This window comes from Lepidochelys kempii, chromosome 3 (assembly GCF_965140285.1).
Source record: "Lepidochelys kempii isolate rLepKem1 chromosome 3, rLepKem1.hap1, whole genome shotgun sequence".
Taxonomy (NCBI): Eukaryota; Metazoa; Chordata; order Testudines; family Cheloniidae; genus Lepidochelys; species Lepidochelys kempii.
This window is the reverse complement of record NC_136382.1, coordinates 149,683,370-149,708,920: the sequence shown is the minus strand read 5'-3', so window position 1 is coordinate 149,708,920 and position 25,551 is coordinate 149,683,370. Positions and strand designations below refer to the sequence as shown.

Here is a 25,551-nt window from a genome sequence, read left to right as displayed (position 1 = left end):
CTGCTCGGGTACCGGTGAGTTTCAAGCTGGAGTACTGCATCCAATTCTGAGTGCCACACTTTAGGGAAGATGTGGACAAACTGGAGAGAGGCCAGAGGAGAGCAACAAACATAAGAAGTTTAGCAAATATGATCTATGAGGAAAGGTAAAAAAAAACCAAACAAAAACGGGGGAGGGAGGGTTTAATCCTGAGAAAAGAAGATTGAGGGGGGACCTGATAACAGTCTTCAAATATGTGAAGGGCTGTTGTAAAGAGGACAGTGACCAATTGTTCTCCGTGTTTTCTCAGGGTAGAACAAGAAGTAATTGGCTTAATCTGCAGCCAGGGAGATTTGGGTTAGCCATCAGGAAAGCTTTGGAATTGTAAGGATATCTCAGCGCTGGAATAGATTACCTCGGGAGGCTGTGGAATCACTGGAGGTTTTTAAAAACAGGTTAGATTAACACCTTTCAGGGACAGTCTAGGTTTCCTTGGTCCTGCTTCAGTACGGGGGGGGGGGGGGGGGGGCTGGACTAGATGAACTCTCAGGGTCCCTTCCAGCCCTACATGTCTATGATTCCATACCATCTTGCTCCAATTGAGCCTATTCAAAATGCTGCTGCTAAGATCACCTTGCCGGCTAAGATCACTCTGTGTCACCTTCCTCTTTGGGTCCCTCCACTGCCCCGCCCCCTTCTCCAAGGCATCAAACACAAGCTACTGTTTTTTAATCACAGCTCAGCCCCACTTACCTAATAACTCGAATATATTATCCAGACATCTACCTCTGCCAGCCTTTGCTGACCACTGGTCACCTTTGTGCTTTTTCCCTCGCTTGCCTGGAAGGCACTCCCTGTGAAAATCAGCAGAGCCACTGCATGGTCCTTCCAATTCACCTCCACCATGCTGCCCACAAAACACTATGCAAGCGAGCAGCCACCACCACCCATCACAGTCAGAGCACTGTTACTTTGACCTGTACCACGTTCGTTTACTGTTGTCTCTCATCACCTGCCAAGGTTGAACGCTCTTTGGAGCAGGAACTGGCTTATTACGGACATGTAGGCATAGTGCCTGGCACAGTGGAGCCTGGATTCCTGGCTGGGATGTCCACGGACTACTGTAACCAACAGTCAGTCACACACAGTAGTGGCGAAGGGGTTGCGAGCCCTTGCCCTTTGCATAGTGCTAAACGGGAGGGAAGTCCTTCTTAGATCCTGGCAAGATGGGAGGGAGATCCCAGAATGGAACCAGAGCTGCAGGGCTGGGTGGGATTATGGGGGAAGAACAGAAGTAATAGCAGAGTTGATTCAGCAGGGGCACTGGGGTCAATCCCCCAACTCCTGGAGAGAATGCTGGAAATCGACCCTTACAAAACCCTGGCCCCTGCCGCCAGGATCCTGTCTTTGCACTTGAGAGGGCCCCACAATTTCAATCCATTCAAACACTCCTCACACAAACACCTCCTCCCCACTCTGTACCAAACCCCAGGTGCCGCTGTGCAGGGATTGGAGGGACAGTACTTACCCAAAGCCCCCTGGCAGATGTCTGTCCTCGTGGCGCCTCCAACAATAAACTGAGGGTCCCCCACGATTTCCTGCAGAGGGGCAGAGACACTCAAATACTGGTGCCAGATCTCAGCAGGATCCGCTTTCTGATCTCTACACAGCAGGTATCAATCAGCTGGGCTCTGGTTCAGGGAGCAGGGGTGACCACGAGTGGCAGTGTCTGACAGCACCCTTAGGAGAGAGGGGTGCCAACTGCCACCAGCAGTGGGTAAGGGCCTTGACTGTAACCACTCCAAAGGGATCAGTCGGAAAACATTTTGAGACCTGCTGCTGCAGAGCCACAGGCCCCAAACCTCGTTTGTGGCAATGGTATGAGGGCTTACATTGAGGGGCCCCAGTCACTCAAGGCAATGGGCTTACACACCTGCACAGGTCCGATTCCATCCAGAAAGGGCAGGGGTGAGACAGAGACCAACCCCCACATTTCAACGCCCGGATCTAACCGAGGGAAAAGGAACTCACTACAGAAGGCAACCGGTTCGGGGGGGTGCAACAGACAGAACTCCCTTGGCACCCGTGGCTCTGGGCACCTGTGGGGAAGGAGAGTGTCTGAAGGAGATGAGGCCTGGGGCAGGCAGAGGGGTTTGGAGTGCTTGGCAGATTGTGGACTGGGGTTCAGGGCAGGCAAAGTGATCCAGTGTGTAAGGGACAGGGCGACAGCCTGGGTCACCATGGCAGAGCAGCTCTCACAGTCCAGGGCCTCCTGGCTGAGTGGATCCAGATGGATGTTGTAGGCCCCACAGAGGAGAGAGCCAGGCACTTACCGATGGGCGCTTCCAGCGTACCCCCTGGGTCTTGCCAGAGTTTGGCCCCAGCTCCTTGAAGCCAAGGGCGGAGGGGACAGCTGGGAACTGGGGGTCCTCGAAGAGACTGCCGCGCTCCAGGCACTCCTGCTTCAGGGTGTCGTAGTCCTGGTTCAGGTACTTGACAGCATTGCTGTGCTCACCCACCCCCTCCGCTCGCAACCGGTCTCTCTGCAGCCGGGAGGCAATTCCCCCGAAGGGCATCATGGTGCAGCTGGCCAGGCACAGGCAGCGCTAGCTTCAGCACCTCCCCCTGTGATGAAAAAAGCACTAGGAGATGAGACATGGCACAGCAGTGTGTGTGGGGCAGTGGGAGGTGGGGAAGAGGAGATTCAGGGATGGCTGGGGACAGGACTCCCCCATGGGAACAGAGTTTGCAAGAGGAATCTGGGCTAGGCAGAGAAGAGACAGGTTGGGAGTGAGGGTCATGGGCAGAGCTGTGTGTGGGGAACCCAGGGATGGGATAGGAGGGGGGCTGCAGGTCAGGGGTGAGGGGCATCGGCAGAGCTGGGTGTGGGGAGCCCAGGGCTGGGATAGCGGGGGGGTGGAGGGGACTGCAGGTCAGGGGTGAGGGACACTGGCAGCTGTGTGTGGGGAGCCCAGGGCTGGTCTGGTTTGAGGTGCAATAGCGGAGCCTTTTGGAGAAGCTTGCACAGCTGTATGCTGGACTCTGACTAGTACTTCCAGCTACTACTTTAACAGGATGGAAAGTTTGTCTCAAATAAATTGGTTAGTCTCTAAGGTGCCAAAAGTACTCCTCATCTTCCTTTTGACAGACTGTTGTGAGGGAGCCCAGAAACCAAAGTGACCGAGCGTGGCAGGCCAGTTGGCAGTGCAGAAAGGACCCCTGGGGTGGCCTCCCACAGTCAGGGGCCATTCCCACACCCCAATCCATAGCACAGACACTGTCGCTTCTGTGTAGAACTGGGCCGTGGCGTTCAGCCTGACAGGCCACATTTCTATCCACAGTAGTGTTAAGCCGAACAAACAGAGCTGCCCTGGACCCCAGCTGGGAGCAGATGGGGGTAGGGAGCGGCTCCGCTGCTGAAATTCTGCATAGAGCTACAAACAGCGATTTTGGACTTGTCTGGAAAGGGGCCAAGCATGCAGGAATCCTGGCCGCCTCAGCCCCCATTCCCCACACCAAAGGCAATGCACCCACTGTTCATCACTGCCCACCAGGACTTCAGGGCGACGAACTTTTCACTCCAGCGCTCTGTTCTTGCTGCTTACAGTGCCTCCTGCGGGAGCAGGCTGCCATCGGAATAGATGGGAGCCCTGCCAGACCCAACACTCCCGCCCCATTCCCCATAGTGCCTCCTGGGGGTGGCTGGGACTGGAATGGCTGGGAGCTGCCCCCAGAACCAACATTCTCCTTATGGTGCCTCCTGCTGGGGGAGGCTGGGACTGGAATACGTGGGCGCTCCCCCACCACCAGTGCTCCTGCTGGGGGAGGCTGGGACTGGAGATGCTGGGACTCTCCTAGACCACTGGTTTTCAAAGTTTGGGTCGCGACCCTGTACTGGGATGCAGAATACAAGGCACTGGATTGCCTTGCTCAGCACCCAGAGATCCTGGTGGGCAGTAAAAACTAGTAGTAAAACTAGTAGTCCCTACCCGGAAGCGGCCAGCAGCAGGTCCAGCCCATAGTGGCCATGGGGCTCTGTGTGCTGCCCCCGCCCCGAGAACCAGCTCCACACTCCCATTGGCCGGGGAGCTGCGGGTCGTGGAGCCCTTGCACCTCCACCTAGGAGCCGGACCTGCTGGCTGCTTCCGGAGGGCAGCATGGTCCGCGGCGCCAGGACAGGCGGGAAGCCTGCCTCTGCACCCCGCCTGCACCGCTGACCGGGAGCCACTGGAGGTAGGCCCACGCCCTAATCCCCTGCCTCAGCCCTGAGCCCCCCCAAACCCAGATCCCCTTCCTGCACTCCAACCCCCTCATCCCCGGCCCCACCCCAGAGCCTGCACCCTCAGCCCAGAGCCCTCATCCCCTCCCGCATCCCAGCCCTGAGTCCCCCAAACCCAGAGCCCCCTCCTGCACCCCAACCTCCTGCCCCAGCCCAGAGCCCCCTCCCACACCCTGAACCCCTCATTCCTGACTCCATCCCACATCCCTCACCCCCATACGCCAACCCTCTGCCCCAGCCCTGAGCCCCCTCCCACACCCCAAATCCCTCTGCCCCAGCTCCATTGGGTCGCAGGCATCAACAATCTTCTTCAACTGGGTTGCCAGAAAAAAAGTTTGAAAACCCTAGACCCACTTCTAGCTATCCCTGCTGGTTGGTGGGGGGAAGATGTGGGTGATATTGTTCTCAGAGACAAACCATGAGGTGGGGGGGAAAGAGACTGGCCACAGTGGGAAGGTGGGAACTCCTCAGGGGGGAAGGGAGGGGGGTTTGGAAGTGGCTGCTCCTCAGGCTCCCCCTCCCAGGGATGGGCCCTGCAGCATTGTAGATTTTGCCTGCACTAGTCCCTTCCTTCTGGAGATGCCCTTGGCCGAGCGTGCATTGAGTCAACACATTTGGAGGGCCCATTAGCAAGTGGTGACATCTCTGCAAGGCTGCAGGCCAGAGCCAGCAATGCTCAGTGGGCTGGAGCAGTGGTTCTCTCTTAACCGACCCCCAGGGGGGTTGCAGAACAGGTTTAAGGAGGTAGCAAGTTCAGGGTGGGCATTAAGGGGTGGCAAGCAGGGCAATTGCCCAGGGCCCCACACCACAGGGGACCTTGTGAAGCTAAATTATATGCTTCAGCCCTGGGCAGTGGGACTTGGACTTCAAACTCCTGGAGGAGTTACAGGAGTCTGGAAAGGTGGAAAAGAGGGAGGATCCGGGGCAGCCCTCCTCCAGCAGGAGAGTGTGACTCAAACCAAGCTCAGAGCCGACAGGATGCATGATTCCGAGAAACAGAGATGACCTATGCCTGATGACGGTGGGGTGGGGGGTGGCACAACCCCAGAACAGCTTGAGTCCTGCCCCCCCACGCAGCCCCTTCCCCCAAAAAAGCAATGCCCGCCCCTTCCTGGAAAGCAGTGGCCCCTCCCTGCAGCTCCCAGCTATTCCTCCTGCCTCTGCCTCTCCCTGCCTTGTGAAGCTCACCGGCTGAGCCACCTTGCACAGAGGGGGCCTGGCCGCACCACGTGACCAAGCAATCTGGGGGGGGGGGGGGCATGTGACCCTGCATGCCCTCCCATGCATTGCCTCTGCTGGGAAAGTACCATTGGCTCCAGGAGAGCCCCTCCCTACTGTTACTCACACCTTCTTGTCAACTGTTTGTAATGGTGACAGGTTTCAGAGTGGTAGCCATGTTAGTCTGTATCAGCAAAAAAACAGAGGAGTACTTGTGGCACCTTAGAGACTAACAAATTTATTTGGGCATCTCTAAGGTGCCACAAGTACTCCTCGGTTTTTTTGTCTGTAATGGCCCACTCTCTTACCACTTCAAAAGTTACTTCTCCACCCTTGATATCTTGCTCTTAATTGATTTATCTTGTTAGACTGACTTAACACGTGGCAAAGCAACCCACGTCCTTTCATGTATTTATACCTGCTCCTGTATCTTTTACTTCATACATCTGATGAAGTGGGTTCTAGCCCACGAAAGCTTATGCCCAAATAAATTTGTTAGTCTCTAAGGTGCCACAAGGACTCCTCGGTTTTTTTTGCCTCCCTCTACGGGGTGCTACTCAGAAACCAAGTGACCAAGCCGGGGCCAGTTGGCAGTGCAGAAAGGACCCCTGGGGTGGCCTCCCACAGTCAAGGGCCATTCCCACACCCCAATCCATAGCACAGACACTGTCGCTTCTGTGTAGAACTGGGCCATGGCTTCCAGCCTGACAGATCACATTTCCATCCACAATGGTGTTCAGGAGGAAGAGGGGTATACGGGTGCAGGGGGACTCCAGAGTGCTCAGCCATCAGTCCCTGCTGGAGACTGGATGCCAGACCAGCAGGACCACAGCTCTGTCCTGGTCGGGTTGTGTGCAACTACCCAACTCCCACTAGTGCCAGGGACACGGCTGGCCCTCCCCCCACCAGTCACCAGCTTCAAGTTGCAGTGGGGGAGATTTAGGTTGGATATTAGGAAAAACTTTTTCACTAAGAGGGTGGTGAAACACTGGAATGCGTTACCTAGGGAGGTGGTAGAATCTCCTTCCTTAGAGGTTTTTAAGGTCAGGCTTGACAAAGCCCTGGCTGGGATGATTTAACTGGGAATTGGTCCTGCTTCAAGCAGGGGGTTGGACTAGATGACCTTCTGGGGTCCCTTCCAACCCTGATATTCTATGATTCCTGTCCCAAAATATGGGGGTGGGCCCCACAGCCAGCCAAGCCTGGATCACCTGGGCCAAACCCCAACCTCCCTTGCTGGGACTGCGACCTATTCCCCTCTTGGGTGAATGACGGATGGGCGGAGGTGGGGAGCCCACCACAAACCAGGTAAAGGCCTGCAAAGTCCCTGCCTCCGAAGGATTTAATCAGCACCTGGGGCCTGTGGGTTTGGGCTCCCCTGAGCACCAGGCCCCAGTGCGCTGTGCCACCCCATCCAGCAAGGTCAGCTCTGACCCACCTCGCCACTGCTCCAGAGCCTGCGCTGGGACTGCAGCCAGCGCAAGGTCCGTGGCAGCACATAGGAGCACTACTGAGCATGAGGCGGTGGGCACTGGCTGGCACACCCAAGGCCTCGCTTTGAGGACTGGCACTAGGGCCCGCGGAAGGGGAGGCCGCAGGTAAAACATCACCCCGAGGACCTGCTGGAATTCCCCTCAGAAATGCTGGCTTGTCCTCATCTCACAGGGAGCGACACTCGGGAGGACTAGCGCTGGAAACACACAAGAAGTCTCCTTGCACACGGCAGCAGAGGGACCCTGGTGGAGCAGACCCTTCCCACCCCCACTCTTCCCCAGCTCAGACAATCACCCCAAGCTACCCCCAGGACATCTCACGGCAACGGCCAAGCTGGGCTCCATTTTCTGCTGCCAGAAATCCTGCCCTGGGGCCCGTAACACTTTCCCCACAGCCTCCCTGCTGCCAGCCACGATCCTCTCCATTCCACCCCTGCCAGACCCCCCCAGAATGGCAGGGGACCAGGCACCTAGCAGCCCAGTGCTGAGAGACACCCCGCAACCCTCAGCACAAGACAGCGTGGACGGAGCCGGGCCACAAGGAGGTCTCCCTCGATCCTGGGGGTTCCTGCGGTTACCAGCAGGGAATGGATGGCATTGGCTGGGACAGCTCTTGGCAGATCCCATGCTATACTTCTGCTGGCTTCCTTGGGATGGGCAAGAGACTGGGCATTGAACACAAGGTGCATGTGGCTCCTGCCCCACAGAGCTGCCCTATGGTGGCACTGGCTGTATCTGTTCCAATGCTCATTGAGGTGGGGAGGGAGAGAATATACCCTCCCCCCGCAGCCCCAACCACCCTTCATGCCCCTGGTGCCTGCTCCTCTAACATTATGAACTCCCGCCTGCATGTCCAGTACCCCTTTCCCCAGGCAGTACCAATTCTGCTCCTCTCCCCACCCCGTGCCCCTCCTTGCCACAATATGAATCCCCTTTTTCGTCCTTGCACCTGGTGCCACTCCCACGCAGTTCCCAGTGCCAACTCCCCACCCCAGGGTCCACAGCACTAGCATCTCTGTGTGCCCAAGAACCTCACAGCGACACCATCTCAGTGTACCAATCAAGTACCTTCCCATCCAGGAAGCCCCTGGGCTAGCTCCTCCTGTCTTTGACTAGCAGGGCAGGGCAGGGCAGGGCAAGGAACACCACTAGGCACAGTCATCCGTGCTGCCTTTGTTTCCTGGCTTGTGGTTTCCCCTGCCTCGAGCCTCCTCATGCTGTGCCTGGCCCTTTCCTACTTCCCCAGCAGGCCTGTGCAGCGCTGATATGGGTGTGAGCATGCTCTAGCCATGGCAGTGCCACTCCAGGGAAAGAGCATTCCCCAGCGGCAGCACCAGCCCCTCACCCACTGCACTGACAGCGCTACATGCCCCCTCCCTACTGCACATCCTCATGCCAGCAACGGCTTGCCCAAGTGACTCAGACCCCGACTGACTGTTGCCCTGCAAAACAATGGTGCCAGGCTAAGCATTGTGTGAAAAGCCCCACTTTGCTCCTGGGGTTTAGCTCCCCGTGGGTGGAGCTCTCTGATCCTCCCTTCTGGCTGATTGGCTCCAGGAACCAGATGGGAAAAAATAATTGGGGGTCATCTCTTAAGTGCCACCCACTTGTGACCTCAAAATGAGCTGCCATTCCCAGTCACGCTGCATAGATCTTTATAGACCAACCCTCCCTCTCCAACCCTGTGGTGATAAGCAGTAAAGTGGTTAATGCTGACATTTCCATCATCAGCTGAGTGAACAGCCCCTCCTCACCCCCAGGGGGCAGTCACCCTCACAGAGCGATGGTTTCAGGCTGTCTGCAGACTCAGGCAGACTTCCCTGCACTAGTGACACTCTGGGAACGTTTTCATGCTTTTCTTCATCCCCAGGGGCCTAAAACTAGCAACCTCTTTTGTAGAGTTCCTGCACCCCTGCTTCCTCTTCAAACATTTATAGCTCCTCCCAGCTCTGCAGCAGCCCCCTGTGGATAAGCTGAGCCTTGCCCAGAAGGCACAGCCACAGCATAGGTTATTATTAGCCTTGTTATTCAGTGTATTTTGGAAGGCCCTGATGGCTGCTGTGCTCACAAAGGAGGTAACCAGAAGCTGATGCTGGAGTCCTCCTGAGTGCAGAGGGAGTGAAGAGCATTTCAGACACATGGGGAACCAGTCTGGATGCCAGCTGAGCAGGAGCAGACAGAGGTCTCCCTGCAGGCTGGTGCTGATGGAGCCAATGCGTCCCCTGGGTGGGTATATAGGGTGCACATTTCTGGATGATGCTTCAGAGAGGCACAAGCCAATTGTTGTCCAGGGAGTGCCCAAAGCCATCTCTGTACCTGGCAGGCCCCCTCCAGCAGCATCCATCTTTTTGATGCCACGGGGCAATTCTGGCTCCACAGACTCCTGGAAAATAGGCCCCCAGAAACACACTGCTACCTGAAATACTGCTTCAGCCACACAGCTTGCTCCCCAGCCCAGCTATAGCAATAGGTTTCCCCATCCCTCCATGCAGTGCCTTCTCCTCAGTGTAACAAGTCAGTGACACCAGGGCTGACTCTCACCCTGGGAATCCCTGAGCTCCCTTTCAAAGTCCTCCCCTGGCGTCACTCCCTTCCCCAAGCCCTGCACGGTGCCAATCATCCGAGCAGTCGGGAGCTCTGGAGCAACGCATGACTAGGACAGCTTGCTACCCCCCTCAGAACTGGCGACCTCGGCTTGTTCCAGCGTACGCTGGCAGCACAGCGAGGTTTTCAAGGGGAAGCACAACTGCCCTGTTTGTTTGGTTTGGAAGACGCCTTCCCTGTTCCTTCCGACACAAACCAACTGGCCCTTCCAGTCCCCAAAGGCCTCCCTCCAGCAGCTAAACAAACCCTACACCAGGAGTGGAGGATTAGCCATTGGGCCAATTGGGCCTGTGCCCAAGGGCCTTGGAAAAAAGGGTGCTCCCAGTGCTCCTGCTGGGGAGCGGGATCAGGGCACAAGGGCTTGCTGGAGCACTGGGTGGGCAGAGCAGGGCAAGCCCCCAGGCCACAGCCTCATTTCCCTGGCAGGAGCACGGGGTGACTGCAGGCGGAAGGCGTGGAGTAGGGAGGGGCCCCAACTTGCCCCCCCCCCAACCCATATCCGTTCCTGTACATCAGTTCTGTCTTCACTCAGCCTCCAGCGACGTCATGCCCAGACTGAGCCCTACTAGCTGGTGGCTGCAACCATTATTGATCAGGGAAGGAGCACTGGACTCCTGGGTTCAAATCCCAGCTCTGCCACTGACTCACTGTGCACCCACAGGCAGGCGATTGGGTTTCCCCGGCTGCACAGTAGGGTTTGTCTCACCAATTCCCCCTCCACCTTTGTGTTGGGACTTGGCTTCTCCAGTCTCCCTGCACCAGGGGAGACTGGCCCCCAGCTAGACCTTGGATCACCAACAGTTCCTACCAGTCAGGTTGCCACCATCCCAGCCACCACTCTGGGGACAGCTCTTTCAGATGTGCCAATCCCCTCAGGTGGGAACAGAACTCAAAGCTTTGCAGAACAGTGCACTGGGATCCCCAGTGTGACGCTGACACCCAACAGCAGGGTGACCCAGCAGGCAGACCCTTATTCAAGTGCACAGGAGGAGTTCAGCTCTGTACAGAACCCAGGTGACTGTTCCGGGGGGAAGTCCAGGTCCCTTTGTTTTCGGCCTGTGATCACAGGGGCGCCCCTATACACACAGTTGAGGGTCCAGCTGTTCCCACCACTGCTGGTCCCCAGGCATTTGAGGGAGGCTCCTTGCGGAGCTGACCAGGTCAGCCAGAACTGAAGCCATTGGGCTTGGAGGGTGCTGCCCACCAGGTGCGGAGTGGATGCAGGCCTCATTTCCTGCAACAGCCTCCCATGGCTGGCTGGAGGTGGGTAGCGCTTGATGCAGTAGAGCATGTACTAAGTATCTAGGACAGGCCTGCCTCCATGTCAACCCGAGAGATTTGCATCAAGGGCCTGCTGCAACACAACAAGCACCCTGCTTACCATCCCTGCCTGAGCTGGGAGGGCACCAAGTCTCTGCAGTAATGACATCCAATGGAGAAGGGGGTAACTCCAGGGACTAGAAAGATAAAGGAAACAGGACAAGCAGTCCCAGGGCTGGATTTACTGCTGTGTGTGGCCGAGCCCTCCTCACTCCATGAGGAATCCAGCACCCAGGGATGGCTGCTCAGACAGCACAGAAGAGCCCAGGAACTGTGTCTAATTCAAACCAGGCCTGGACGCACCTGGCCACCACACCCAGCAAAACATAAAAAGAGTTACCAAGGCTTGCATGGCACGTTCTCTCCAACCAGCCCAAGGAATGCCACACCCCAATCCCAAACTACATGTAATACACACTTGGTCACCCAGCACCAAAGTGCAGCCACTTCTGGGGTGGAACACACCAGACAGCAACACTACACATAAGAGCTCAAGGCAGGCACCCACATGAAACAACAGGACTAATGGAAGGCACAGTGCAGTTACCCAGGCTGGGATCTGGCCAGGCCAAGGGAGTTCACATCAGTTCCATGGAAACACGCCCTGGGATCTTTAGTAACCACAAAGCTGCCAGGGCCAGTCTTACACCTCAGCTGAGCAAATGGAAAGACGCTGTCTTGAGAGGTGCTTGAGCTGCGGGAGATTGTTCCAAAGGGTGCTGGGCCCAGTACAGAGCCTTGGAGCAGGAAAGCTATTTCCTGCAAACAGCTGGGAATGGGAGCCAAGAAGCAGACAGACCGCAATAGCCTCCCTCACGCATAGCCTCCCCCAGCTCTCACATAGCCCCCACCCCGATCAACTGTAGACCCCAAGCTCCACAGGGACCATGGGCTGCAGTCTCCTCTATCGAGGCACTCACAGGGCCCCCACTGCTGCAACACATCTGCTGCCAGAGCCAGGGAGCTCATTTCTCAGCAACCTCTCCCTTCAGAATGGCAGGATCCTCCCCAGGTCGGCCTGTCCCGCCCCCACCGAGAGGCTCCTCTCCAGACAGGGCGCATTGGGGAACAGCAGTACTGCCAGTTAGGAAGCGTGGGTGAGGGGTGGAAGAAAGAGCTGCCTAGGATTTCCCCTAGGCTGGCACTCCCAGCAGGGCAGCCCTGCAATGCACAGGGCGGGCGCTCCCAGGGCATCGCTGTGCAGCACTGGGGAAAGGCTGGGGGGCGGGGGAGGGGGCAACTCCAGAGCTGGAACAACGATCCGGTTAACAAGCCACCCCCAGCCCAGGACCCAAGGCAGGTCTGAGGCTGAACACCCATATCCTCTGCAGTCCCTGCCTGGCTCACAGCCACTGGGTGCAACACAGCAGCTGGCTTCAGCCCAGAGCAGCTTCCCCTTGCACATGCCATAGACACTCGCAGGGCGGGGGGCAAAGAGAAAATGCCACTGCTGCCCTCCCAGGTGCAAAAGGGGGGGTCCCCTTCCCCCCACTCGTGCTGAGGGAGGGGACCCCCAGGCCTGGAGCACAGACTTCTAGCCAGAACCCTGCGAGCCCCTCCCCATCTTCAGCGCTCTAGGGGGAGAGACCTGTGCCATAGGCCGGTGCCACCGCCCTGACTCACCTGATCATTTCCCTGAAGCAGCTGCCACAGCCAAGAGGAGCGAGTGCCCAAGCCAGGGAGGGTCCCTGCCACCAGCCCCTCCCTCCCAGGCAGGCCCTGAAATTAGCAGCCTCTAGAGCTGAGCTGTTAATCGGCTCCCAGCATGGCCGGAGGGGCTGAGAAGAGCAGAGAGACTTACTGTGTGGGCTGCTCCCGGGGGGGCCCTTCCCTCTCTTCTCCTGCCTTGGCCCCGCGCGGGTGCTGGGAGCCTCCCTCGCCCCGGCTCGCTGCAGCAGAGGCGCTAGCTCGGCTGCTGGCTCTGCACAGAGGAAAGGTGGGGTTTGGCCTGGTGGCAGGATGTGCGGAGCATGCAGCTTAGATTGAGTGTGTGTGTGTGGGGGGGGGGGCGGTACGGGCAGAGAAATTAAAGGCACAGCAGCTGCTGTCTGACTCCCTGCCCTGGAGCTGCTCCCTGGAGAAGCCCAGGCTTCCCCTTCCCTGCCCCACTTCAGGATTTCCCCCCCGACTGGTGTTTGCCCAGCCCTGTGTGCCAGGCTGCAGATCCTGCACCACCCTTCGGCTGCGTCAGGCCATGTTACAAGGGGTGAGGAGACTGAACAAAAAGCCTCAGCTCTCTGAGACACCTGCCAAAGGGATCCTCACTCCAAAAGCAAGGCGCCTGCACCAGTGATGGATCCAGAGGGGCTGGCCCTGGGGTCAGCAGAAGACTCCGAGCCTGGCTCCCACCACGGGCTGAAGCAGAGGCTCCGACCGTCCTGGATCCAAACGCAGAGGATCTAACCCCTGAGTGAAGGAGAACCTCCATTAATAGTATAGAGTCTATGACACACACTTGAGTAGTTCTGATTCCATCTAGAAGAGGGCATACAAAACACTGCCCAGCTTTCCTAGCCTGCATGCCAACCACACGCACTTTGCAGACATTAATTAACCTCATACCCTCCCCACATTAGAGCGCTCAGGATCATCCTCCCATGTTCCAGATGGGGAAACTGAGGCAGGTGACAAACATCCATAGTAGCATCAGAAATATAAGCCTAGCCTTCCTGGCTCCCACTCACATGTGCAGGCCACTGGAATTTGCTGCCCTTTTCCTTCCCCGATGAGGAGGTCTCTCTCACCACCATCACTTATGCCTCTTACAGCCAGGCTGTGTGTTTCGCTCATTCTCCAATGGCAGGCCACTCCTCTCACACAGCCTGGGACGTCCCGGGGCTGGACCTTGCTTCCCCAACACCAAGAGCCAACTGGATCCTTCCCAGCTGTTCACAGGACAACTCCAGCAGCTCCAGGCACTTTTCTGACAACTGCCCTGGACCTGCTGCATGAAGGGCAGTGATCACTGGGAAGGGCATTGCCCATGTCTCCAGGGTCAGAGGATCCCCCACCTCAGAGAGCAGCCCACCCACAGCGCTTAATGCCCCTCAACGGGACCAGATCCCCTGCAGGGCAGACTAGGAGTTAATGCACTGAAATGAAATACCTGATAGCCTTTGTAGTAAGATGGGGCCCTGAAACATAAATCCTTATATCAGAGGCCCGGTATGAGGCCTAAAGCCTGAACTAAAGTAATGGTCAAGACTTTGCTAACATAAAGCAAAGCGAAGCTGTGAGCAAGAGGCAGGCCCTGCTCACAGAAGCTGGCAAGGAAAGGACTGACGTTGCAAAAAAAAAAATATATATATATATATAGCTAAAAGGTACTGGACCACTAGCTATCAGAATACTCAGATACTTGCACATTCCACACGCATAACAAGCAACAGGCTGACGCATCCCAAAGATGGTCAAAAGAGTAATATGATGGATAGAGTTGTTTTGTTCAAACCAACATGTACAAGGAGAGAGGCGGCACCTGGCTACGTAAAGGGGTTGTACCTTGTTATGTAGAGGGGTTGCACCTCAATACGTCAGGAGTGATGTGTAACTTGTTTGTACCTGTGTATAAGAATGCATCCCTGGGGCGGTCTCTCTGTCCGGCCTAGGGGCAGTGGAGTGTCCCACCACTGACTGAGCTGTGTCCATTGTCAGGGAGCATATATGTACTAGCAGAACTGTAGACATCTGATCCGGGGAGCTAGAGACTGTTTCATTTGACAATAAACCTGGCCGGGTGCCTTCGTACCTTATCGGAGTCTGTGGTCATTGGGGCTTCTCTCGGGGTCTCCTGTGTCCGCTATCTGCGCAGAGCCAGGGCAGCGCACAGAGGGAACACGCACGCAGCCAACTGTTAGCAACATTGGATAGAGCGGAGCACCACACTGGCGGTGTCTGACAACAGCCTCTCCCTCAAGACACCTCTGAAAGGATGGACAAGGCACGGTGTCGTTCCCCTCACCCCTGGTAATACAGCCGGGGGGAGGGAAGGATGTGCTGCACACAGGGGCCTGGAGGTGTGTGTGTCATTGCACACATGGGGGTCTGTACAATGAGTTTGGCTATACAGGTGTATGCTGCATGTGTAGCTTTACAGGAACATATGGGTATACAGGTGAGTGCAAGGGACTGCACGGCAGTATTGTGCCCTGGGCAGGCACACAAGCACGGAGGTGGAGGGGGAGGGGGAGGGGGAGGCCTTTACACATGCAGGGCAAAAGTGCTGAGTGAGCGTGTAGGACACTGCATGGCACTGTCTGCGCAGGGCAAATTTATGGACTGGAGGGGTGGGGGGTGGAAGGGCGCCTGCACCTGCCCTGGACCTGCTGCATGAAGGGCAGTGATCCAGCCAGCATCCCCTCCCTGGAGCACTGGGAAGGGCATTGCACAACAAGGGGGTGTTGTGCGTGCTGCACTGTGCGACCGTGCAGCGAACATGGCTGGGTGAGTCCTGGCAAAAAAAGCTCTGGCTCAGTGTCTGCTTTAAGCTCACCTGAGCCGCCTGTTTGTTTATTTTTCCAAGGCGCAGGAGAGGCAGGAGCCAGTGAGGGTGGGGATGGGAGAGAGGGAGCAGGTTTCCCCTGGAGGACAGGTTTGCCTTGGTGGTTTGACCAGGGCATAATCCTGTGGCTGACAGGCTAAAGCAGGCAGTGATGGCCAGGTACTAATTAGAACTAGCTGCAGGAAGGAAAATGCCCCAGGGGCTGTGTGTGAGAGAGAGTTAAGAACGGGAAGATACAGCCCTGCTGTAAAGGAGTCCCAACCCCAGTGACATTGCATACTTAGAGCAGGTTAGGTTTGGCTGAGGATCTTTGCTTTCACCCCTTCCAGCCTCAGTCTACTTCCACTGAAGTCAGTGGGAGATTTTGCGATTAGCTCCAAGGGAGCAGGATTGGGGTCACAGCCCCTAAGAATCCCCAGCCAGATGGCTGCATTAATAGAACACCCTGCTGGGACCCCTTCTGTTCTAGGTGTCACCCACTGGTCCAGGACTAGCTCCAAAATACCCAGCAGCCTTTTGTGGGACTCACAAGAAGCTAGGAACCAGAGAACAAGGGCCTTTGCCCCGTGGACTGGGTCAAACAGACAAAGCTAGGAAAGAACAAGGCAAGCTGAATGGAGCTGCAGAACCACTCCCGGTTCTGCTGGAGGCCGTGCTGCCAGGTCCGAGGGAAGAGCCACCCTGGCTGAGGGAAAGAGCTAGCGGCCTACCCTTTCAGCCCTTTTTACTAGCCAGGGGACAGACATGGAGTAGCTCAGCTGCAGAGACAGCGGGCATGGCCCAGATGGCGCGAGATGAGTTACTGAGCCCTTGTAGGAGGGAGGCAGGGGTGTTGGGACCTCTGACCCTGAGAAGAGACGCAAAGGCAGCCTTCGAGAACTGTGCATTTATTGCATGTGTCGGGCAGCCTCTGGGTGGGTGGAGCTGCTCAGTGAGCCCATCAAGGCCCCAGGCATGGTGAGGAGCTCAAAGGCACCCCAGGAGCTGGGCGATGGGCTCATTCATTCTGGTTCCAGTATGGAAAAGCGCTTCCCAAGTTTCAGGGTTTGCTGAATTGTCCATTAGCTCTAGGCCCTGCCTCATCTCAGACCAGGAGGTGGGAGCAACAAGGGCTCCAATGGGGGACACAAGGGGACCATTTCAAGTGGGAACAAGCAGTGAGTAGGGGGTATAGTCAGTGACTTACGGGGGATGCTGGAGAAATCTACACCCCTTGCCCCCAGTCTCCCTGCCCCTCTGGGGCTGCCCTGTCAACTCCTTTCTGGGGCTAGTGTTTCCCCTGTTAATCTACAGCTACTAGGGACCTTGCTTTGAGCTCCCTGCCTTGGGTATCCCCCTGGGCCACAAACCCTCCTTCCCAGAGGAGCTGCTCTGGCTCCTGCTGAAGTCAATGACAGTCTGGGCACTAATTCTAGAGGAGCAGGAATGGGCCAAGCACCTCAGTGGAGAGGTGCAGCTGGTGAGCGGGCCTGCCCTGGCAGAAGGGTGCCTCATGACCCAAGCAGAGAGAGAATGGCCCCTGTTCCTTTAAGAGCCTTTAAGAGCCCAGCCCTCTCCTCCTCTTATTCTAGTGACACTCAGCTGCTTTTTCTCCAGAGCCATAGCGCTCTGTGTGAGTCAGGCCTCAGCTACGCCTGGCTGGCGCCACACCCAGAGCAGGGCCTGGATCCCTCCTGCCCTGGAGGGACATTTGCCAGGAGTGGCTGAGTCCTGCCCAGGCTGCTTGGCTAGAGCAAAGCAGCCAGGCAGCCCCCAGCAAAGGGGGGCCAGGACCCTTCCATCTGCCATTGACATAGCTAGAGCAAGCCACCCCGTGATTGCTCCGTGAGCGCCCTCTGCTGCCAGGAGCTGGCATTGCTGAACCCAGCCCTCCTCGGGGCCTGCCAAGGAGCCTTGGCTCGTGCCCCATGTGTGACTGTCCCTGCCCCAGGAGTCCAGGGCTGCCCAAGCGTATTCACAGCATGGGCCATATGTCGATAGAAAAATGTTTTGTGGGCCCCTCCACCCCATTTGTGCTCATGCCCTGCCAGTCACCATCACCCAGGATGCAGCTCCCTTCCAACCTCTGCATTGCATCCCTGGAGTCACTAAGCTCCCTGGGATATGTGCCATCAAGAAGGGGCTGCTGCTCTTTAATGGTCTATCATGCAATCGGGGTTCTGAAAACAAACCTTACCCTGCTTCTCTTTGCTCTTCATTTCCTCCCCCTACATCTGTGCTGGCCCCCCTCTCCCTGGCATGTGCCTCCCTGGGGCTTGGCTCCCTTCTCTCCTACTCACCTGAAAGGGCTGCCCCGCCAGACTCCTCTTCTCCACGCCATGCAGCCCAGCTGCATCACCCTCTTCTCCCCTGCACAGTGCTCTCCTCCTGGTGGCTCTGGTCCCTGGGAGGGGCACCTCTTTCCTGGGTAGCAGCAGGCCCTGAAGAGGCAGCCAGACTGGCTCCTTGTTCTTTCCATCTGCTTTGACATGGTTTCCTTTGCAATGAAGAGTCTGGAGATCGGTAGAACCAGCTGGAGACAAGGAGGTGCTAGCCCCCAAGTGACCTGACAGCTCTGTACAAAGCAGAGGCTGGGACCCGCTGCTGTAAAAGAGCGATAATCTGTCCCGGGCACAGAGAGGGAACTACAGCTCACCCAGACACAGTGGGACCCCCACACCAGCTGATTTCTCCGCTGAACACACTATTGCTTTGCTGCAGCACCTCAGGCTCCCAACCGCTTTAGCCATGAGGGGCTGCTCCCCGGGCATTGGCAGCGCTTTGAACTGGTGATGTGGTCTGGAAGTGCCAAGAGTTGCCAGTGGGAGCATGCAGCCGTGGGCCTGGGGGTCCTTTGGGCAGCGCAGGGAGGGGAAGTGTCAGGGGATTCAGCAAGGTGAAACTGAAGAGCGGAGGGGATGGGTGGGGGTTGGTGTATGATTCAAATATTCCTAGAGATAAGGAAGCTTCAGCTGGGCCCTGCCTGCCAGGTGGGACTGTGTGGTGGGTTGCAAGAAGACCCACTCCCCCTTGCCAGACACCTGGCATGTGCATGCAGAAGCTGGGCCAGGTGCTGTCAAGCCTAAGGGGCAGCACAGACACTGGGCAGGGGGCTGAGGGAGCACAGAAAAGCAACAATAGCCACCCTTTCTCTATAGCCAGAGAGGGGACACTGGGCTGCTGAGAGCACACACACAGAGTGGGTAACACAGACACCAGCCATGCACACCACATTCCCCAGAGGCCTCAGTTCCCTTCTGTCTCCCTACAAAAAAGGGTGAGATATTGGAGCCAGCCCGTAGATAGCAGGGGAGGCCTAGGAGCTGAGGCTGGGAGGTGCCCCCACACCACTGGTTATTGGACTGTTACCCCACCAGCAAGCCCCCCCTAAACCCACTGCTCAGGCAGAAAGCGAGGACCCCCTTCCACACATGGCCGCCAAGGGGCTCTCGCTTCAGGCCCCACCTTGGGGCTGCTGAACCTTACAAGGACTGCTTCCAGCCTCTGCCACCGGGGGGGGAGGAGGGGCAAATGCCGCCCCACACCTGTCTTCTCTCGGGCAAAAGGCCCTGTGGGAGCTAACCCGTGGAGTGGGCTTGAGTGCAGCAGCAGGCAGCAGCTCAGGCGGGGCGGGCAGGACTCAGGGTGTGGCAACCAGGAGCCCAGGCTGGGTTCTGGGTGGGCGAGCCTGAGTCTATCCTGGAGGCAGAGAGGAAGATGGTTTGGGGGCCTGGAACATGTGTGGCTCCAGGCCTGCCTGGCCTTCCTACAGCCCTGTCAGCACACTAACCAGGGGGAAAGGGTCATAATTAAGGCTGGGCAGAGCCTCCCACCCCCAGTGGTGTCTGAGGTCCAGCTCCCAGCTCTAGGCGGAGCCTCCCAGCATGGTACTCATGGCTTTGGGTGCCAGCCCCAGGCAGAGCCTGCCCCCCTCCCCCCTGCCTGAGCCACTGGGTTCTGACTCCAGGCAGAGGTCCCCTCCCCACAGTACCTGTGGCTCTGGGGTTTGGCGCCAGGCATGGCCCACCTCACATGCAGTGCCCAAGGATCTGGGCAGTGCCCTCCGCACACATGGTACCTGAGGCTCTGGGCACCAGGTAGAACCCGCCACCCCACATTGGTGCCCGTGGCTCTGCATCCGCCAGTGCGAACCCATCGACACAGAGAGGCTGGCAATCTGATAAGTTCAATTTTTTTTTCTTTTTTACACAAATATATACAGGGTATTATACACAGCTCGACTCAGACACAGTGCCAGTTAGAAGACAGCTCCCCTTCCACCCCCCAGGCAGTGCCCAGGGACTGCGCCCAACAGCTGCACATACAGAGCAACTGCAGCCTGCCCGCCACACTGGGGTGAAGGGAGTGGTGCAGATGGGAATAGGCAGCCGTGGGACCAGCATCCCCCCTGTTCCCCTGTCTGGACACGGGCACTTAGAGCCCTGTGCTTCATTTCCCCCAGGCCAAGCTAGAAATCAATCAAAATAAAACAATGTGCATTTCAGCAGGGAGCTCTAGAGGGGAGGGGAAGTCTGCCTGAGGAACCCACTGGGCCCACCCTCTCACAGCCACTACCACAGAAGAACATGCTCCAGCCATCAGCTAGCTGCTAAGAATGAGCCAGGGTCTGAGCCCTTCATCCCTTTGTCTTCCCCCATCAAGGAGCAAGTCCTGCTATTGCCTCTGTCTCTGTCATTCCTATTAGAGGGGCAGGGTAAAGGAAGGACATCTGGTCTCTGTTCCAAACTGTCTTGGACTTGCTGTGTGACCTTGGGCAAGTCTCTTCCCTGCTGTGCCTCAGTTTGCCCCTCCGTACCATGGGGATGACAAGTCTGACTGCCCTCCTGGGAGCAGAGATGGGGAGGGCTGAGGCTTAACTCTTTAGTGTCTATAAAGTGCTTTGAGCTCCTGGCTGGAAGTTGCTAGCAAAGGACCAAGGCAGGTTATTACTGCCTTTCCTGGAGTCTGCTCCGACGCACCCACTGGGCTCCAAGCGCTGCTCCGGCTGAAGTTAATTGGAGCAGTGTCCACGTAGGGTGTGCAGTCAGGGCTGTGGCCAGCAATGGCCAGTGAACAGAGCAGCAGGGTGAGGGAGGCAAGGGAAAATAAATATAGCTTACCAGCAGGGAGGTTTATTTTGGGTTCCTGCTGCTCACTCTGCCTGGCATGCAGCCCCCTGTGCAAATCCAGCCTAGCGCGGGTTTGGTGCTAAGGGTCGGAGGGAGGTTTTTATGCCCAGCAGGCAGTGATGTCCCGGGAGAGTCCCACAGCAGCATGTTACACTCACCCATGGGACCAAGTTCACAAGAGGGATGCAACTCTCCCGGGGACTGGGATTCCAGAGCTGGGCAAGGCATGATGGCAGAGGCTGCTTCTCACGCTGCCTGAGCAATGGGGACAGGGAGCCACAGCCCTATGCTGGCAGGAACCAAACACACAGGAAGGGTCATCCAGGCTCTGTACCAGGGCCAGGGAATGACGGTCAGCCCCAGCGCCTGTTGGTAGCTGGGTTCAGTGCCCAGCTGCACTCCACAGCAGTCAGGGAAAGCTGACCCCAGTCCTCCCCCTTGCTGGCCCCGCTGCGCAGACACAGGACAGCATGGGGGGCGGCGGCAGCTGGGTGTCAGTTTTTTATTTTAAAGGGGGGGGGGGAAATGTACAAAATAACGCCACTTAAAACAATGCCACATGCCCCATGGTGAGTCCCCACCACGGCCCGACTGGGATCCAGCTACTGCAGATGTGAAAAGGCCGTGCTGGGGGAGGGGCTCCCTCTTCTCCTACAGGCTGGCTAGATACACACTCATGCTAGCCCCTACGCTCCCCTCGCCCTGCGAGGGGTCCTCCCACTATCCTCGCCACCCGGATGTGCTCTCCAGCCATTGCTGAGCCTGCGCGGTTTTCACTGGGTGACACCTGCTCCCCGCACTCGGCTGGGTGCTGCCACGGACACTGGGGTCCATGGGGAAGAAGAGCAGGAACAGGCCCAGGCTGTTACACTTCCCCCAAACCGGACCGTGGCCCTCACATGCCCACAGAGCCAGTGACTGGGGAGGGGCACCCACACTCCGATGCACATGCGTGTGGGAGACACAGCCGGGGGGCAAAGGGCAAAGCTCCTTCTGCGGCTAGGACCAGTGCTAGCTGCAGGGCTCCCAGCCGCCCGCTACTAGCTGGGGTTGCAATACCTTGATTAAAGCTTTTTCTTCTTTTAAATCTAATAAATTATTAGTGTTCAAGATTCCAGATGTGGGGGGCTGAGGGGAGGCCACTGGTGACCAGAGATCCCCTCAACACTTGCCACCTCAAAGCATCCAGGCTTTTGCTGCCCCTGGGTCCTCTTTCTCCCAGAATGGAAGCAGCATGGGTCAAAGTCATCTTCCTCCTCCTCTTTCTTCTCCCTTCCTGGGGTCTCGTGGTCTCAGTATGTGTTAGAGAAGGTAACTAGTAAGAGCAGGTCCCTTCTCACCCACCCAGACGGGAGTGAGAGGGAGCAGGGCAGGGGAAGCAAGGAATGGAGAATTTGATGCACAGCCCTTTCCCACCCTTGGAATGAGCATTAGGGCAGCAGCCAGGGCAGGTGGGAGGGGGCAGGGGCTGGCATCCTCCTTGCCACGCTCCCGGCTCCATTCGGTTCTCTCTCTGTTTGCAGCAGCCACCCCAGCTCCCGGGACTGCCCTGCCCCTCCTGCCCTCTGGGGTCGCTACTGGTGGATCTCGTTCTCTATCAGGCTGTCCTCACACGACTGGAAATCCGTGTCGTTTATGCCGTCCGGGTTGATGAGCTCTTCGTCCTGGGACCCCTGCTCCTCGGACTCGGCCGCGTCGCCCTCCGGAGACGAATCCTGCAGCACTTGTGCGATGTACTTTTGCTGCGGAGGGGAGGTGGGGGAGGGGGAAAAGACAACAGACCTGTTAGCTCTGTGCAGGCTGCTGGAAAGCCACAGCAGTGCAGTACGGCGGGTAAGCGCCATGCAGACAGGAGGCTGAGCTCAGGGCATGCTGGGGCTGAAAAGAACTCCTACTGCATGGAATGCACAGGTTTCAGCATGAGACGGGGGCAGGGAGAAGGGCTGGATGATTTCAGGGAGGCTGCTTGGATGGGAAATGCTAGCAGCACGGCCAGGGGTGCAGCTCTTGATGTCCCATTACAGGTAACCCCCCCATTTTCTGAAGACCTCGATGTAGATCTGAACCTTCCAAAGAGCCAGGGGTGGGAGCATTGGGAGTAGTGGGGGTCAGAGCTTCTACAAGACTGGAGGGCCTGATATTAAAGGGGTCTGATTTTCCCCACAGAAGACAGGTGCCCAGCACTTTCTGGCAATCTAAGATGGCTCAAGCTGGGCACTCGCATATCGAGGCCCTTTTGAAAGAAGCTTTCTTACTGTGGGGATGGGGCACAGCAGGGGATCTAACCGGGAGGGACAAAGCCACCCCCTCAGGAAGCTGGAGTTCAGCACAGACCTGGTTTACCTGTACGGACACCTGTCTGGCTGCATGGCAAATGGGAGCAGTCAGGACAGTTTGGGGAATTCTGCCCATCCCTGCCCTCCAAATCTGCAAATCAGCCATGTCACAGCAGAACTTTACCAAACAGGCCCTTGGGTAACTGGAAAGCGCATGGCAGCAGGACTGCATGGGCTTGGGAAATGGTGACAAGGCCAGGTTCGCCACAGCGGCCTCTACACATACACACAGCCATTCTGATGAGGCCTCATCAGGCCTCCCCCGTATGCTGGGGTGAATCAGGAGTCACGCTCCTGGAGGGGAATCCAGCCCTTCCTTTACTAGTCACACATTGTTTGCTCTCAGGACAAATCTTGATGTTGCAAAGGACTCACAGCCCCACTTCCTTGTCCCCTTTGTGCCACTCAGAGCACCCTGGCATGGGGGAGTCCCCAGTGGGATCAGGACTGGTGTAGCCAGCTCCTGTAGGAGGCCCAAAGAGCCCTGTTATAGGAGATAAGGGAATGAAGGGCCTGGCTGGGATGCGTTGCAGTCCAGCTATCCCCAGCTGGCAAATGGTCTCTTGGAGATCATTACCAGCTGTCACAGGCCAGAGCAGCCCCCAGGTGGCTCCAACTTACAATGGAGATGCGGGCAGAGTCCGGCAGTTGTAACCTGCTCCTTGAGGCTCCTTCCTCCCTCCCTCCACCACCCGCAGATCTTAGCTGCAGCAGAGTATCTGGCCTTGGAAGGAACTTGATTATACCAGAGCCGGTTTGCTCAGGAGAGATTTAAAGCGGCAACCTTAGGGACTCCAGACCCCAGAGAGCTGGGCGGCGGGGAGAGGTTACCCCAAAAATGTTTTCATTCCATCATGTCAGCTTGCAATGAAAACAGCTGGCGCTGGGATGGGGAGGTCCCAGCCCTGCGACATTTGCAGCGTGCCCTGATGGGCGAGAGCCAGAAAGTGAAACCAAAAGGGGAACTGACCCGTCTGGTTTCATTGTCCCAGCTGAGAGAGAGGCAAAAAGTGAACAAACAGCATCAGGGGCACGAGGGGGGGGAGAGAGGAGACGGACAGTACAATTCCTCATCTCAGCTGAGCGAAGGACATGCGGAAGGGCATTCTCTTCTGAGCCCTGCCTGCGCCCCACGGATGCTGGCTGGGCCAGGCCCGGAGTGAGGCCCTCAGACAGGAAGAGATGTGTGCAGCCCCCTTCCCCTGTCCCAAACCGAGAGACACACGGCAGCGGAGGAGCTGGCGACTCACAGCGGATTTGGGAGCTGGCGGCATGGCGGCAGGTTGCCCGTTCACCCTCCCGTCCACGGCGTCCACCTCCGTGTGGTCAATCTAGAAGGCAACAGAGTGAAATGGAGACATGGCACAGAGATGGTGGGGCAGCTGGTCCACTGACCCCGTCAAGCCTTCCCTGGGAGCCTTATCTGACCAGGGAACCTGGGCGCACAAGCAATGGCTGGGCTGCAGGGGGCTGAGTGCCCAGCTCAGGGGCAGCCCCATGAGGCTCCTGTTCCAGGAGGCTGGAGAGGGAACAGGCTTATGTGTCAGTGATGAGGCATGGCAAGGGGGTGTGCCTCCCAATAAGCTTTCCTGCCCCTCACAAGACCAGTGGCGGTGGTCCTGAGATGGGGGAAGGGCCCTGTCCCAACTACACCCACCTGCATGTGAGTGGGGAGGCAGGAGAGGTATTCGACCAGGGAGCCCATAATGAAGAGGAAAGGCCCTGTGAGGAGCTTCCCTAACAGCCCAACTTGAGGTAACCCCTCATCACCTCATCCACGGTTCCCTCCAACCGGACACCCCCCACCCCCAGTGCCTCCTGGGACCTCACCTTGTAGTTGTGAGCACTGAGGTATTTGAAGTGTCCAAAGCAGACATGACACAGGCAGATCACAATGGTGATCACGAGAACCACAAAGGTGAACATGGAGGTGGGGGCCAGGAACCCTGGGCAAGGCAAAGGGTCACAGTCAGGGTGGTCGCACACCCAGCATGCAGCTCCTCCGGCTTCACCACCCCCAGGGGCCTTTGCCCTGGCTCTTTGCCCACTACAAAGGCGGGACAGCCAGCACGTGGTGCTGGGGGGGACAGGAAGCCCAGCACTCTCAGCCAGGCTGAGTTCGGTGTTTATAATTCGGTGCCCGCCACGCACCCCCTTAGCTCCCTCCCCTCGCCCCGTGCTTACCTGTGCGCATGGTGGAGAAGAAGAGAAGCCAGAAGAGGCAGAGAATGGGGGCTGCCACCACCTGGTTCACGGCCCCCGAATGGATCTTCTTGTCCAGCTTGGCTGGCAGGTAAGCGTAGTACAGGTTGTACCTGTCAACCAGGTGCTTGAGTAGCATGTACATCAACCCTGAGAGAGAGAGCAAGAGAGAGACACACACACAGTGAGCAAGAGCAGTGAGGTGGCTGCTGGGCTCCAGGGTCAGCAGCAGGGGATAGTGGGAGATCAGGGACCGGCTCACAGGTGCCAGCATGCTCTCTCTGCAAGGCTGCTCAGGGCTGAGCTTTAGGAAGACGACTCCAGACTCAAGGTGGTGGGAAGCTGGAGTGAGTTAGCCAATACTCAGGTGAAGCCTCATAATTCTCCCTACCACGCCTGCTGGGAAGGCCCTTCTTCAGTGTCCACTTCACTGCTGAACAGAGGGGTCAGAGTGTTGGGGGAGTTGCACTCCACACAGAGCCCCACTTTCCATAAAGGAAAGGATTCATTC

The 25,551-nt window shown here is 57.4% G+C and overlaps 2 protein-coding genes across 4 annotated transcripts in view; both read right to left on the bottom strand.

Moving 5' to 3' along the window:
• Positions 1–12,878, bottom strand: part of CAPN11 (calpain 11) — a 29,834-nt gene extending 16,956 nt beyond the window's left edge. The window contains exons 1-3 of the mRNA XM_073338495.2: positions 12,695–12,878; positions 2,313–2,604; positions 1,508–1,577 (exon numbers count right to left, since the gene is read on the bottom strand). Coding sequence (XP_073194596.1) covers positions 1,508–1,577; positions 2,313–2,558 — 316 coding nt within the window. The 5' untranslated portion in view covers positions 2,559–2,604; positions 12,695–12,878. The remainder of the gene's footprint in view (positions 1–1,507; positions 1,578–2,312; positions 2,605–12,694) is intronic.
• A 6,681-nt stretch (positions 12,879–19,559) lies between these two features.
• TMEM63B (transmembrane protein 63B) overlaps positions 19,560–25,551 on the bottom strand; it is a 90,519-nt gene continuing 84,527 nt past the window's right edge. For 2 of the 3 annotated variants that reach the window (XM_073338487.2, XM_073338489.2), the window contains 4 exons: positions 25,023–25,190; positions 24,669–24,784; positions 24,089–24,169; positions 19,560–22,244 (listed from right to left, as the gene is read on the bottom strand). In XM_073338487.2, coding sequence (XP_073194588.1) covers positions 22,077–22,244; positions 24,089–24,169; positions 24,669–24,784; positions 25,023–25,190 — 533 coding nt within the window. In that variant the 3' untranslated portion in view covers positions 19,560–22,076. Of the gene's footprint in view, positions 22,245–24,088; positions 24,170–24,668; positions 24,785–25,022; positions 25,191–25,551 lie in introns of those variants that run through there. The other variant, XM_073338490.2, reaches the window with a different exon arrangement.